Here is a 17,259-nt window from a genome sequence, read left to right on the forward strand (position 1 = left end):
CCTGGAAAAGCCGTCCAAATGCCTCTCTCTTCTCTTTCACTGATAATTTTACTTCATCTCACTACTCACAACCCTTTTTAATCTGCCCACTTCCCACGCTTCTCATACCAAAGGCATCTTTTGCGCAAGCCATCACTGCTTCCCTAAATACATCCCATTCCTCCCCCAGTCCCCTTATGTCATTTGCTCTCACTTTTTTCCATTCTGCACTCAATCTCTGTTGGTACTTCCTCTCACAAGTCTCCTTTCCAAGCTCACTTACTCTCCCCTCTCTCTTCACCCCAACATTCTCTCATCTTTTCTGAAAACCTTTACATATCTTCACCTTCACCAGATAATGATCAGACATCCCTCCAGTTGCCCCTTTCAGCACATTAACATCCAAACATCTCTCTTTCACGCGCCTATCAATTAACACGTAATCCAATAATGCTCTCTGGCCATCTCTCCTACTTACATGTGTATACTTAAGTATATTTCTCTTTTTAAACCAGGTTTTCCCAATCACCAGTCCTTTTTCAGCGCACAAATCTACAAGCTCTTCACCATTTCCATTTACACCACTGAACACCCCATGTACACCAATTATACCCTCAACTGCCACATTACTCACCTTTGCATTCAAGTCACCCATCACTATAACCCGGTCTCGTGATCAAAGTGTTAACACACTCAATCAGCTGCTCCCAAAACACTTGCCTCTCATGATCTTTCTTCTTATGCCCAGGTGCATAGGCACCAATAATCACCCATCTCTCTCCATCCACTTTCAGTTTTACCCATATCAATCTAGAGTTTACTTTCTTACATTGTATCACATACTCCCACAACTCCACTCCTGTTTCAGGAGTAGTGCTACTCCTTCCTTTGGTCTTGTCCTCTCACCAACCCCTGACTTTACTCCCAAGACACTCCCAAACCACTCTTCCTCTTCACCCTTGAGCTTTATTTCGCTCAAAGCCAAAATATCGAGGTTCCTTTCCTCAAACATACTACCCATCTCTCCTTTTTTCTCATCTTGGTTACATCCACACACATTTATGCACCCCAGTCTGAGCCTTCGAGAAGGATGAGCACTCCCCGTATGACTCCTTCTGTTTCCCCGTTTAGAAAGTTAAGATACAATGAGGGGAGGGTTTTTAGCCCCCCTCCTGTCCCCTTTAGTTGCCTTCTACAACACGCAGGGAATGTGTGGGAAGTATTCTTTCTCCCCTATCCCAAGGGATAACATATCAGTGTATGCATACATATACATACACAGACTTATACATACATACACATGTACATATTCATACTTGCTACCTTCATCCATTCCTGTCGCCGACCCGCCACACCACTCCAGCGAGGTAGTGCCAGGAAAAGACAAAAAAGGCCACATTCATTCACACTCACACTCTAGCTGTCATGTGTAATGCACCAAAACCACAGCTCCCTTTCCACATCTAGGCCCCACAGACTTTCCCATGGTTTACCCTAGACGCTTCACATGCCCTGCTTCAATCCATTGACAGCACCTTGACCCTGGTACACGACATCGTTCCAGTTCACTCTATTCCTTGCACACCTTTCACCCTCCTGTATGTTCAGGCCCCGATTGCTCAAAATCTTTCTCACTCCATCCTCCATCCATCTTCCCTCTACCTCTAACATATATATCCTCTTTGTCAATCTTTCCTCACTCATTCTCTCCATTTGTCCAAACTATTTCAACACACCCTCTTCTGCTCTCTCAACCACTCTCTTTTTATTACCAAACATCTCTCTTACCCTTACATTACTTACTTGATCAAACCATCTCACACCGCATATTGTCCTCAAACATTTCATTTCCAACACATCCACCCTCCTCCACACAACCCAATATATATCCCATGCCTCACAACCATATAACATTATTGGAACCACTATTCCTTCAAACATACCTTATATACCTTATATTCTCATTACTAATCAACGTATTAACTCACTTAAGTACTTCTTGTACTGGGAATCATTTTTATACTTCTGAGGCTCTTGTAGCACTCGGGAAGCTGGCCAAGTCTACTGGTCATGACCACAGGCCATAAAGTGTTATGATGGTGTGTGCCAATGTGCAGAGTGTGGGCAATTGAATAGTAAGTGCTTAGTGTCCTCTTCATGGTAGTTGCATCAGGGGCATGAAGGGTCTTCTGATATGTTGAAATAGTGTTTGTAGAGATGGTTGGTGTCCAGAACATAAGTGGGAGAGTTTGATTTTGATTTGTCTAGGGAGTATGGTTTCTGATAGGTGTATGTTATTTCCCTTAAAGAGGATTCATAGGAAGGCAAGTATGGTGCCAGCAGATGTAGCAATTCCAGATTCAGTAGTGTACGTTAAAGTTGTTGCCATTAAAAAGCTTTATGGTGGATTTCAGTTCTGGACTGACAGGTCACCACCTGTTACCTACTGTCATGCTTCAGACAGCCACACTGTTGGCTTGTATGGATGGGTTTGGTTTAAGATTGAGTCAGGTGGTTGGCTGTTTAATGCTTGTTGGGTTATTTAGTATGTACACATGTATTTTTTAGTTTTATATTTGTTGGTGGTTGGTGATCTGTGAGTAGAGGTTACTGAAATGTGAGGCAGGGGGTAATCTTTTTTATTTCTCCTTGGGGATTGGTGGTTAGTTATAAAGTAGTTTACATTGGAGGGGTCTAGTGCTGTTGCATGGACTTGATTGCCAAGCATGTTTTGGTGGGACTGTATTGGGGGGTCTTTGCTTCATTGTGAAGATGTTTAGTGCTTGTGGTTGGCAGACAGCCAGTGATTGCTCTGAGTGCTCTACTTTGTATGGAAGACCAAGCAGGTGATTCATAGTTTAAAGTGGAGTGGATGAATTGTTTTTATAGATGTTAAAGGATTCATTTTCTTGTTCCAATCTGGTGCCATTTAGTGAGGGCATTTATTTTGTGTATTGCTTTTGTGTTGTTATGGGTATGGAAAATGAGTGCATTTTTGTGTCATGTGATGCCTAAAGTGATTGGTGTTTAGTGGAGTGGGAAAGGCTCTTCACTGAAAGTGACTGGAAGGGCATCTTTGGTTTAAAGAATGATTGAAAACATCTGTGGAGATACAGACATTCCTTTCTGGTTGCATAGGAAGAGGTTAAAGAGAGAGAAAAACCTGCTCCTTGTGAACTTTGTTGCAGAGTTCAAGTGTTTTAGAGATGAAGCCATTGTGGGTGACTGGCATGGTAGCCAGCTATGAGATAGGCCAACAACTTTTTGTCAGTATCATGAAGAGTATGTGAGAATGTGTTATGAGACATTGTCAAATGATTTTTTAATGTTTATTGCCATTAGTACTGTGCAGGAGGGTGGTTGTGTTTGGGTCTGAAGCCATGCTGTGTGTGAAAGTGGGATGTTTTGTTTGCTTCTGTTGTGGATCAGTTTTCACCGAGCATGGATTCTGAGATGGAAGTGATATAATGCAGGATATATGTGTAATAACAATAAATAGTAACAGTTTCATTCAGTGAATCTGGGTCATAAAGTTCAACCCCTTCCCACACTGCCTCCACCTGAAAGATTATGTTTTACCTTTGGATTATTTCCTTCATAAACTATTCCTTCATAAACCTTAATAAAAGTCTTTATTGAATTCGCATCCAAGCTCTCCCTCCCCACTTTTCCTCTGCCCTTTCCTTGCCACCTCTCACCAGAGGCTCTATGCATTAACTTTAGCTCTATGCTGTGAACATATAAGTAGTGTAGGTTTTTCTGTAACATGTATTTCTTTCATTCTATAATGGGAAATGGAAAATTTGAGTACTTTTTTCATCCATGTCTTGAGCAATTTAATTTTTAGTTATCCAATATTTAAGGGTTAAGGTAATTCAACAGAACTATTGAAACCTCATTGAATTTGTTACAGCAGGCAAAACTTACCTCATAATCAGGCGGTGTTGTGTGGATGAGTGTGGAGATATCCTTTCATGGAGCATAGCAGGCTGGCTGCTTTGTGGGAGCAACACAGCCATCATATTATTACAGTTTTGTGCATCACTTCTTCATACATGTATAGAACGAGCATGCTGTTATTTGAAGAATATCATGCTTATTTTTAACCTTGAGGTGTTCATAATAAGACATGTATGTATCTCAATAGGCATTTCCCCAAACCCCCATTTTCAAAGGCCTTGTACCTGTTCAACCACTGTGTGGTCACAGGAATGTGAACCATTGGTTGGTAAGGGAAATCTGTACTGATTCCTGTTGTGTTGCATCACACATTCAGTTATGCAGTGGAATCCATTTGTGTCTTTAGAATTTACAAGAAAGCTTGCAGATGGCAGCCATAACAAAAATTCAGTTTTCAAGTACAGATACATCACTGAATTTCTGGCAACTGATGGTTCAGCACCTCCTTTAGTACAGACAAAATTTTGTGAGGGAACTTGAAATTGCCGCTACCACCAGACTAGTTTACTGGGTGGTCACAGATGACGTTGATTGTAGGGTGCGCTTATTTACATTCTTTGCACTGCACTTGTCGGTGGTGATACCTCAATTCTGTGAGATTCTTAGCTTATTTTGCTTAAACTTAACCCTAGCTATGGCTTCTAAGACATATGAGAGTGTTCATCGTGGTGTCAAACGTAAACACCAGTCCATATCGATCCAAGATAAAGTAGAACTGTTAAAAGAAAATGGACCGTGGTGTTTCGGTGCGTAAGCTGTGTGACATCTACAGTATCAGTTCATCAACTGTTTATGATATAAAGAAGCAAAGGGTGAAAATATTGAAATTCTTTGCAGACAGCAATCCCAAGAAGCAAATGACGATTAGAAAAGCTGTGAAAGATGGTAAGAGAACAGAGAAGCGTCATGGAATGTCCATGAATAAAGTGTGTGGAGAAAGCAGTCTGCTAACCACAAAGGAGCTGCCTAGTATATGGACGAATTTGCGAAACTCGTAGCTGACGAGCACCTCAGTCCTGAGCATGTGTATAATGCAGATGAAACTGCATTATTCTGGTAATGCACACCTAGGAAAACACTAACAACAGAAAACGAAGAAGACCCCACAGGATTCAAACAATCTAAGGACAGACTTACCATCTTAGGGTGCTGAAACATTTAATATTTGTTTAATTTAGATTTCTAGCAGTCCAAGGTATGCTATAGACACATGGGAGATGTATAATTAGTGGGTTAGAGATGTGTTGATGAATTATTATTGCGGTTGGTCTGGCAAAATGGTTAATCCGGTAAGGCTTTGGAACCAAGAGTACCAGAAAATCGGTGGTGAACCTGTAATGTCAGAAATAAGATGCATTTTTCCTGCTGAGTTCATGTGATATTTTCCTAGATACTGTTGATATTTTACATGTGTCTCACAAATAGTTGCATTAGTTATCCTCCCATTTTCCGATGATGTAACTCTCACCACTGTCACTGTAGAATGAAATATACAGGTTGAATATCCCATATCTGAGATGCCTCAGAGCAGAAATGTTTAGGATTTTAGATTTATTGAATTTTGGAATAGTTGTATATGCATGATGAGATTTCTTAGGGTTGAGACTGAAGTCTAAACACAAAATCCATTTATGTTTTATATACACCTTATACATATAGCTTGAAGGTAATTTATGCAATGTTTTTAATAATTTTGCACATGAAACAAAGTTTGTGTAACACTGAACCATCAGAAAGCTAAGGTGTCAACCTCAGCCACCCATGTGTACAATCTGTGGTTGTTTGGCATCACCTTCATTCCTGACTTTGAATTTATATGCTGCTGATAAGCAGTCGTTTTCTTACACTGAGTCACTCATAAGTACTTAATAGTAAAAGATATAAAATACCATTGATACAGTGGAAAAACATTGTGTTTAGGTGTGGAACTTTCCACTTGTTTGGTCTCATTGCTAGTCAAAAAGTTTTGGATTTTTTAACATTCCAGATTTCAGATTTTCAGATTAGGGATGCTCAACCTGTACTCCAAATTATGCTTGCCAACTTATATTCAGTTTTCTGTTGCATTTTTGTGGTTCATTATGAAACTAGTCTTGATAGCCCATGGTTTAAGAGAAAAGTAGTGAGTTACAGTGAAGTATCTTTGCATAAGATCTGCTTCTTATAGCCTGTGAAAATTACTAGAGATATTGAGGGGAACACCCTTTGATAGCCAGAAATTCAAAAGCCTTACACAGTAGGAGATATTTCTGCTTGGGACTAAGTGACGCATTATTGTGAGCCTTTTTAGCCTGTACCAACATGACAGAAACCATAAGTCTGGGAAGTTAGCCTCCTTTGTTGGCCTATGAGATTCTTTGCCTGGTGAAGTTCATCAGGGAGATCTTTGGTTTTTACTGTGAGATGTATGTCTATGATATTTTATTGTATGTGTGAAGGATTTTTATGGTGTGCCTTGGGGTTGCTACCGTCAGACCAGAAGGACCCTAGTGTAAAAAAATTACTCATAAGTTAGTATTCTTGCTATAAATGGCCTTTCTATGAAGGTTTCTCCAACCCTCCTTATGCTTTCATGGCTTGTGGAACAAACTGAGTGGAGAAAAATATGTTTTGAAGCACAGATTGCACCTCTTTAATCTGGCAACCTTGGGACCTGGCTGTTACCGGACCACGGAAAGTGCCGCAAATCAGAAACTGACCCCTTTAAAGGCCCTCGGGTGAACAGTCTTACCAATTACCGTCAGCTCGGTTTTATGTGTTCTCGCAGCATTTCTGTAGCCAAGAATTTGTATCCTATCTTTGGAATCCTTACCCCCAGATGGAGACTCCTTATTATCTTGGGAAAGGGTTTTTCATGGCATACAACGCCAGTACATTGCAGATTCATCAGCATTATGTACTTGTTTTAGGGCTATAAGAAATTAACAGGACATAATTAGCTTGGCTGCAGTGTTGATGGATTTTGGCACCTTAACGCTGCCTTAGTGGCAGATTCAAAATGTGCTGGACCATGGGAGTTTCCATATAACAGAGTCCCAGATTAGAGAGATACAACCTTTATGAAAACCTCTTTCACTCAGGAGCATTGTCCTGCAAGCATTTTTGCAGTTGTGTTTCCGGCCCTTCTTTCTTGTCTCTTTTGAAAAACCTTTCTCCAACTGACAGTGACCACCAGTTGACATCTGTTATCTGATTAGAGGTCTCTCAACTAACAACCTTAGGAATGATAATATCTTATGTTTTGGGGTTGTTGATTGGTTATAGGTTAGGTTTAGGCATGCTATAAACTATTGAACAAATGATTTTTGAAGAATGAGAGGCATATACATCCAAGTGAAATAGAGGGTTAACCCCCAAAGGTCTCTGAGATAGCTCTCATGGCTTATGGTACTCTACACTCTTATATGTGTAGACAAACACTTCCAAATAGATAATGACATTTTCAGATAAGAAGATTGATAGTTTGTGAAGGATAACTTTATACCTCCTTATTGCAGTACTAATATATTCTGTGTTGAAAGCATAATTACTCTTCCAGAGTGCTAAAGAACGTGACTTCATCATCCACTTGGCCCCAACGCCAATTCCAGATGAAGGAGATTTGAGTTCTGAAGATGAAGAGGCTCTGCCAAGCACCAAATCAGAGCAGACAAAGCCAAAACATCCTGACTCCATCCCTAAGGTTGTAGATGCCACTATATCTCAACACACTAGGCAAGTGAGTAGATTACATTACATTTTTGTAGCTTTATGTGTTGGTTACAGATGCTGAAGATTTTGGTCTAATGCAGTTTTAAAATCTTACAATTTTACTCATTTATGGTTGATTCTTTTTTCATTAATGGAATTTATTACAAGTGTAGGGTTGATAGTTGTGTAAAACAGACTAGTTGAATACTTTTATTCCTCACTATTTGTTGGAGTTATTTTTTTTTTTTTTTTTTTTTTTTTTTTTTTTTATACTTTGTCGCTGTCTCCCGCATTTGCGAGGTAGCGCAAGGAAACAGACGAAAGAAATGGCCCAACCCCCCCCCATACACATGTACATACACATGTCCACACACGCAAATATACATACCTACACAGCTTTCCATGGTTTACCCCAGACGCTTCACATGCCTTGATTCAATCCACTGACAGCACGTCAACCCCTGTATACCACATCGCTCCAATTCACTCTATTCCTTGCCCTCCTTTCACCCTCCTGCATGTTCAGGCCCCGATCACACAAAATCTTTTTCACTCCATCTTTCCACCTCCAATTTGGTCTCCCTCTTCTCCTCGTTCCCTCCACCTCCGACACATATATCCTCTTGGTCAATCTTTCCTCACTCATTCTCTCCATGTGCCCAAACCATTTCAAAACACCCTCTTCTGCTATCTCAACCACGCTCTTTTTATTTCCACACATCTCTCTTACCCTTACGTTACTTACTCGATCAAACCACCTCACACCACACATTTTCCTCAAACATCTCATTTCCAGCACATCCATCCTCCTGCGCACATCTCTATCCATAGCCCACGCCTCGCAACCATACAACATTGTTGGAACCACTATTCCTTCAAACATACCCATTTTTGCTTTCCGAGATAATGTTCTCGACTTCCACACATTTTTCAAGGCTCCCAAAATTTTCGTCCCCTCCCCCACCCTATGATCCACTTCCGCTTCCATGGTTCCATCCGCTGACAGATCCACTCCCTGATATCTAAAACACTTCACTTCCTCCAGTTTTTCTCCATTCAAACTCACCTCCCAATTAACTTGACCCTCACCCCTACTGTACCTAATAACCTTGCTCTTATTCACATTTACTCTTAACTTTCTTCTTCCACACACTTTACCAAACTCAGTCACCAGCTTCTGCAGTTTCTCACATGAATCAGCCACCAGCGCTGTATCATCAGCGAACAACAACTGACTCACTTCCCAAGCTCTCTCATCCCCAACAGACTTCATACTTGCCCCTCTTTCCAGGACTCTTGCATTTACCTCCCTAACAACCCCATCCATAAACAAATTAAACAACCATGGAGACATCACACACCCCTGCCGCAAACCTACATTCACTGAGAACCAATCACTTTCCTCTCTTCCTACACGTACACATGCCTTACATCCTCGATAAAAACTTTTCACTGCTTCTAACAACTTGCCTCCCACACCATATATTCTTAATACCTTCCACAGAGCATCTCTATCAACTCTATCATATGCCTTCTCCAGATCCATAAATGCTACATACAAATCCATTTGCTTTTCTAAGTATTTCTCACATACATTCTTCAAAGCAAACACCTGATCCACACATCCTCTACCACTTCTGAAACCGCACTGCTCTTCCCCAATCTGATGCTCTGTACATGCCTTCACCCTCTCAATCAATACCCTCCCATATAATTTACCAGGAATACTCAACAAACTTATACCTCTTTAATTTGAGCACTCACTCTGTTGGAGTTATATTCTAGGAAAATGCCATGAATACCAAAGCTGCAATTACAGTATTAATACTAATGAATTACTGGAAAAATAGGTTTAGGTTCCTGGAATTTCAGGGACTCCCATAATAAATTTTGTTGATTTCTCAACAACTAAAATGTTTCTTTAAGTCTTATCTTTTACAGCACAGTAGTTTTATGATTATGTTACACAAGCACTTCAGAAATGTAGGCAATACACCAAGGATGTAGATTTTGCTGGCAGGAAGTGTGGTAGTATAGTAAACAGACATACAAGTAAACAAACATTTAATTCTGTGGGTGAAATTTGGGGTTGGTAGTAGTGTCAGGGCCAAGCATTAGAGGTTCACCATCATATCCTTTCACCCATCCTCACTCTCCAGGCACAAGGTACCTGACTGTGTGGGAGATGTTCATGGGAAATGTCATCAGTTGTACCACATTTTGGGTAAAATGTATTAATATACTGTAAAGATTGTAATTCTCTTTCAGTAAGAAAGACCAAAATGTAATGGAAAAATCTAAATAGTCATTTCTGGAAACCTCCATTGATTATGAATGAATTTTGATAACCATGTTTTCTACTGATGCTGAATACACCACATCTGTAGTTGATATGAAATGAGACAGTAATCTTTAGCACAAAAAGGTTGATGACTGTTTGAATAGTGTTGGAGGGTCCACTATCTTGTACCTTCCCTTGATCCCCAGACACAAGGCACCTCACTCCCTAGGAGGGTTCATGTGGGGCATCATCGACTGTATCACATTTTGAGCAGTATGTATTAATTTATTGTAAGACTTAATATTCTCATTCTTTACAAATGCAACAGAAAAGTAATTAGATATATAACAGTTTTTCCTGGAAACTCTCCATTGTATGTTGAATGAACTTGATGTTATGTTTTCTACCAATACTGAATACACCACATCTGTAGTTAACTAAAATGATACAGTAATCATCTGTACAAGGACTGGCCTGTCGCATGAGTGAAGTTGGAGGGGAAAGTAGTGGTGGTGCTGCTGGTGGCAGTGGTGGCACAAACAACTTTCTTCCTTGACTCGTTCATTTGATCTCTCTCCACCACTGTTCTTAACTGCTTTTAAGATAGGTTGTAACAGTGTATATGTCTTCCCTTCTTTATCTTATGTTCAGTATTTGCATAGTACATCCTGTATTGTTACTTTTCACCACATATGTTATAGAATTGACATTAGTAATGAAGATGCTAGGTATTACTGTAACATCTAACTTGTCACAGAAACCTTACGTTATGGATATAGCTAAGTCTGTTTCTAAGAAATTAGAAGGCCTGCAAATAACAACTGAATCACTTCCCAGGCCCTCTCATTCCTTCAGAGACTGCATAATTGCCTCTCTCCAAGAGTCTTGCATTTACCTCTCTCACTACCCATCCATAAACAAATTAAACAACCGTGGTGACGTCTCACACCCGTGCCACCGACCAACCTTCTTTTGAAACCGTTCACTCTCCTCTCTTCCTACTTTTATACACACCTAACACCCATGATAAAATCCTCACTGCTTCTAGCAGCTTACATCCCATCCATATATTCTTAAGGCTTTCCACAAAGCATCTATATCAATGGTATCATATGCCTTCTTTAGTCTCATAAATGCCACATACAGATCCATCTGTTTTTCTAGATATTTCTCTCGCATTCTTTAAAGCAAACACCTGATCTACATATCCTCTACCACATCTGAAACCACACTGCTCCTCCCCAAACTGATTCTCTGTACATGCCATCACCTCTCAGTTTATACCCTCCCATACAACTTACCAGGTATACTAAACAAAATTTATATCTCTGTAGTTTGAACTATCTGTCTGTCTATATCTCTTGATGCCCATTCCCTCTAGGAACTCCCGTCAGGGGGTGGCCACAGCAAATGATTCTCCATTTATCCCTGTTCTTACATGCCTCCCTCACCTATACCATTCCATGCATTCTTCCACTATTTTCTCCCTCAAGTATTCCTCCACCCTTTTTGCCCATGTCACAAGTGGTCTTCCACTCACACCAACCCCTTTAATTGTATTATCAAACACTCTCTTTGTAAACTCCTATTATTGCATTCTTCCCAGATGCCCAAACCTCCTTAAAGTGTTGTTTCACCCAGTCTACCACTCCACAATTCACTCCGTTTGCATTCCCTGCCATATCACATCTCTCATACACCCTTTATTTCTTTCTTCATTCCGTCTAGTCACACCACGTGCTCTTCTCAAATAGCTCTTTCCATAGCCTTGATTCGTGACCTCTGTCACTTTCAATATCCATGTTTTGGCTGCATAGGTCAGAGTGGGGAGGACTGTGCTGTCCGTAATACTTTCTTCACTTCAGTACTTACGCCTCTACCCTTCATTATTCTACTAAGGGACCCACTGACTCCTCTATCCTGTACTGCTGTTTCCCTCATCTCCCCATCCATATCACCACACTTACTCAAGACAGCTCCTAGATACTTAAATTCTTTTACTTCTTCTAGTCTTTTTTTCCCCCATGTCCAAAGCATAATTAGGTAAACTTTCTTCTCTCATTCTATATGATTTTACAAAGTCTATACCTTCACTCTCTTTTCTTTCAAACACGCATACAGCCCTCTGCAACTCCCCTTCACTTTAAGCAAACAACACAGTATCATCCACTAACAGGGTTGACAAAAGCCACCATATCTCACTGCCACACTCCATCTGTGCCCCCCATTTCCCTAGTCAAGCTTTCATCTCTCTTATCACTCCATGTGAGAAACTGCAGAAGCTGGTGACTGAGTTTGATAAAGTGTGTGAAAGAAGAAAGTTGAGAGTAAATGTGAATAAGAGCAAGGTTATTAGGTACAGTAGGGTTGAGAGTCAAGTCAATTGGGAGGTAAGTTTGAATGGAGAAAAACTGGAGGAAGTGAGGTGTTTTAGATATCTGGGAGTGGATTTTGCAACACATGGAACCATGGAAGCGAAAATGAATCATAGAGTGGGGGAGGGGGCGAAAATTCTGGGAGCCTTGAAAAATGTGTGGAAGTCGAGAACATTGTCTCGGAAAGCAAAAATGGGTATGTTTGAAGGAATAGTGGTTCCAACAATGCTGTATGGTTGCGAGGCATGGGCTATGGATAGAGTTGTGCAGAGGAGGGTGGATGTGCTGGAAATGAGATGTTTGAGGACAATATGTGGTGTGAGGTCCTGTCAATTAACACGTAATCCAGTAACGCTCTCTGGCCATCTCTCCTACTTACATAAGTATACTTATGTATATCTCGCTTTTTAAACCAGGTATTCCCAATCATCAGTCCTTTTTCAGCACATAAATCTACAAGCTCTTCACCATTTCCATTTACAACACTGAACACCCCATGTATACCAATTATTCCCTCAACTGCCACATTACTCACCTTTGCATTCAAATCACCCATCACTATAACCCGGTCTCGTGCATCAAAACCACTAACACACTCATTCAGCTGCTCCCAAAACACTTGCCTCTCTTGATCTTTCTTCTCATGCCCAGGTGCATATGCACCAATAATCACCCACCTCTCTCCATCAACTTTCAGTTTTACCCATATTAATCGAGAATTTACTTTCTTACACTCTATCACATACTCCCACAACTCCTGTTTATTGATACAATGGTTAAATTGATGAGAACTGCTATTGACGTTTGTGTAAATAAATTATACATTTCCTTTTTTTCCATAGCCAGAGGTTGAACCATTATGTGACATTCATTTTTTTCATTCATTTCAAGCTAGAAGTTTCAGTTTTCTAAATTGTTTCTTACATTTTTCATATGTATATATATGTATGTGTGTGTGTGTGTATATGTGCGTATGTATGTGTATGTGTGTGTATGTGTATATGTATATATATATGTATATTATCCCTGGGGATAGGGGTGAAAGAATACTTCCCACGTATTCCTCGCGTGTCGTAGAAAGCGACTAGAGGGGACGGGAGCGGGGGGCCAGAAATCCTCCCCTCCTTGTATTAACTTTCTAAAATGGGAAACAGAAGAAGGAGTCACGCAGGGAGTGCTCATCCTCCTCGAAGGCTCAGAGTGGGGTGCCTAAATGTGTGTGGATGTAACCAAGATGTGAAAAAAGGAGAGATAGGTAGTATGTTTGAGGAAAGGAACCTGGATGTTTTGGCTCTGAGTGAAACGAAGCTCAAGGGTAAAGGGGAAGAGTGGTTTGGGAATGTCTTGGGAGTAAAGTCAGGGGTTAGTGAGAGGACAAGAGCAAGGGAAGGAGTAGCAATATATATATATATATATATATATATATATATATATATATATATATATATATATATATATATATATATATATATATATATTATCCCTGGGGATAGGGGATTGAGAATACTTCCCACATATTCCCTGCGTCTCGTAGAAGGCGACTAAAAGGGGAGGGAGCGGGGGGCTGGAAATCCTCCCCTCTCGTTTTTTTTTTTAATTTTCCAAAAGAAGGAACAGAGGGGGCCAGGTGAGGATATTCCAAAAAAGGCCCAGTCCTCTGTTCTTAACGCTACCTCGCTAACGCGGGAAATGGCGAATAGTTTGAAAAAAAATATATATATATATATATATATATATATATATATATATATATATTTTTTTTTTTTTTTTTTTTTTTTCAAACTATTCGCCATTTCCCGCGTTAGCGAGGTAGCGTTAAGAACAGAGAACTGGGCCACTGAGGGAATATCCTCACCTGGCCCCCTTCTCTGTTCCTTCTTTTGGAAAATTAGAAAAAAAAAGAAAAGAAAAAAAAGAAAAAAAAAATTGAGAGGGGAGGATTTCCAGCCCCCCGCTCCCTCCCCTTTTAGTCGCCTTCTACGACACGCAGGGAATACGTGGGAAGTATTCTTTCTCCCCTATCCCCTATATATATATATATATATATATATATATATATGGTTGTTTAATTTGTTTATGGATGGGGTTGTTAGGGAGGTAAATGCAAGAGTTTTGGAAAGAGGGGCAAGTATGAAGTCTGTTGGGGATGAGAGAGCTTGGGAAGTGAGTCAGTTGTTGTTCGCTGATGATACAGCGCTGGTGGCTGATTCATGTGAAAAACTGCAGAAGCTGGTGACTGAGTTTGGTAAAGTGTGTGGAAGAAGAAAGTTAAGAGTAAATGTGAATAAGAGCAAGGTTATTAGGTACAGTAGGGTTGAGGGTCAAGTCAATTGGGAGGTGAGTTTGAATGGAGAAAAACTGGAGGAAGTGAAGTGTTTTAGATATCTGGGAGTGGATCTGGCAGCGGATGGAACCATGGAAGCGGAAGTGGATCATAGGGTGGGGGAGGGGGCGAAAATTCTGGGGGCCTTGAAGAATGTGTGGAAGTCGAGAACATTATCTCGGAAAGCAAAAATGGGTAAAGGAATAGTGGTTCCAACAATGTTGTATGGTTGCGAGGCGTGGGCTATGGATAGAGTTGTGCGCAGGAGGATGGATGTGCTGGAAATGAGATGTTTGAGGACAATGTGTGGTGTGAGGTGGTTTGATCGAGTGAGTAACGTAAGGGTAAGAGAGATGTGTGGAAATAAAAAGAGCGTGGTTGAGAGAGCAGAAGAGGGTGTTTTGAAGTGGTTTGGGCACATGGAGAGAATGAGTGAGGAAAGATTGACCAAGAGGATATATGTGTCAGAGGTGGAGGGAACGAGGAGAAGAGGGAGACCAAATTGGAGGTGGAAAGATGGAGTGAAAAAGATTTTGTGTGATCGGGGCCTGAACATGCAGGAGGGTGAAAGGAGGGCAAGGAATAGAGTGAATTGGAGCGATGTGGTATACCGGGGTTGACGTGCTGTCAGTGGATTGAATCAAGGCATGTGAAGCGTCTGGGGAAAACCATGGAAAGCTGTGTAGGTATGTATATTTGTGTGTGTGGACGTATGTATATACATGTGTATGGGGGGGGGTTGGGCCATTTCTTTCGTCTGTTTCCTTGCGCTACCTCGCAAACGCGGGAGACAGCGACAAAGTATAAAAAAAAAAAAAAAATATATATATATATATATATGCAAGAGTTTTGGAAAGAGGGGCAAGTATGCAGTCTGTTGTGGATGAGAGAGCTTGTGAAGTGAGTCAGTTGTTGTTCGATGACGATACAGCGCTAGTGGCTGATTCGGATGAGAAACTGCAGAAGCTGGTGACTGAGTTTTGTAAAGTGTATGAAAGAAGAAAGCTGAGAGTAAATATGAATAAGAGCAAGGTTATTAGGTACAAGTCAATTGGAAAGTGAGTTTGAGTGGAGAAAAACTGGAGGAAGTAAAATGTTTTAGATATCTGGGAGTGGATTTGGCAGCGGATGGAACCATGGAAGCGGAAGTGAATCATAGTGTGTGGGAGGGGGTGAAAGTTCTGGGAGCATTGAAAAATATGTGGAAGTCGAGAACCTTATCTTGAAAATCAAAAATGGGTATGTTTGAAGGAATAGTAGTTCCAACAATGTTATATGGTTGCGAGGCGTGGGTTATAGATAGAGTTGTGCGGAGGAGGGTGGATGTGCTGGAAATGAGATGCTTTAGGACGATATGTGGTGTGAGGTGGTTTGATCTAGTAAGCAGTGAAAGGGTAAGAGAGATGTGTGGTAATAAAAAGAGTATGGTTGAAAGAGCAGAAGAGGGTGTTTTGAAATGGTCTGATCAGATGGAGAGAATGAGCGAGGAAAGATTGACCAAGAGGATATATGTGTCGGAGGTGGAGGGAACGAGGAGAAGTGGGAGACCAAATTGGAGGTGGAAAGATGGAGTGAAAAAGATTTTGTGTGATCGGGGCCTGAACATGCAGGAGGGTGAAAGGCATGCGAGGAATAGAGTGAATAGGAACGATGTGGTACACCGGGGTCAAGGTGCTGTCAATGGATTGAACCAGGGCATGTGAAACATCTGGGTTAAACCATGTAAAGTTCTGTGGGGCTTGGATGTGGAAAGGAAGCTGTGGTTTTGGTGCATTATTACATGACAGCTAGAGACTGAGTGTGAACGAATGGGGCCTTTGTTGTCTTTTCCTATCGCTACCTCACGCACATGCGGGGGAAGGGGGTTGTCATTTCATGTGTAGCGAGGTGGTGACGGGAATGAATAAGGACAGACAGTATGTATTATGTGCATGTGTATATATGTGTATGTCTTTGTGTATATATATATATATATGTCTACATTGAGATGTATAGGTATGTATATGTGCGTGTGTGGACGTGTATGTATATACATGTGTATGTGGGTAGGTTGGGCCATTCTTTCGTCTGTTTCCTTGCGCTACCTCGCTAACATGTGAGACAGCGACAAAATGTAATAATAAAGAAATATATATATATATATATATATATATATATATATATATATAAGCCGACTCGACAAAACTTAGTTGATAATAGAACTACGATTCTGTGACTAATGATTCGTGGGACATTAAGGCGTCGCCTACGTCTACATGAGAGGATGTAGCAGGCTGCCGCAACGTCTTCAGCAACCCGGAATTATTCCCTGAAACAACGCTTGGAAGGAGGCAGAAGTGATATTGTGACAGTGATTGTGTCAGCGTCGCGTCGCCTCGCCGCAGTGTATCGAGACAGACTTCCCCAGAACTTTTTAAAGGGGAAGTAAATGTTTACAGTTGTGTTACTGGAGTGATAGTTTTCATGCATGGTGTTTTGACAAGAAAATAGTGAAGTTGGAGAAAAAGGTAGCTTAGACATTGAAGCTTATTGATTCAGTGGTGAAATTGATGAGAACTGCTATTGACGTTTGTGTGAATAAATTGTACATTTCCTTTTCCATAGCCAGAGGTTGAACCATTATGTGACGTTCATTTTTTCATTCATTTCAA

General features: G+C 40.7%; 1 protein-coding gene across 1 annotated transcript in view; it reads left to right on the plus strand.

The window, feature by feature from the left end:
• The first annotated feature begins 2,309 nt into the window (after positions 1-2,309).
• LOC139753068 (protein odr-4 homolog) overlaps positions 2,310-17,259 on the plus strand; it is a 31,863-nt gene continuing 16,913 nt past the window's right edge. Inside the window, exons 1-2 of the mRNA XM_071669569.1 lie at positions 2,310-2,468; positions 7,478-7,657. Coding sequence (XP_071525670.1) covers positions 2,310-2,468; positions 7,478-7,657 — 339 coding nt within the window. The remainder of the gene's footprint in view (positions 2,469-7,477; positions 7,658-17,259) is intronic.

The sequence above is a fragment of the Panulirus ornatus genome, chromosome 1 (assembly GCF_036320965.1).
Source record: "Panulirus ornatus isolate Po-2019 chromosome 1, ASM3632096v1, whole genome shotgun sequence".
NCBI classification, from domain to species: Eukaryota; Metazoa; Arthropoda; class Malacostraca; order Decapoda; family Palinuridae; genus Panulirus; species Panulirus ornatus.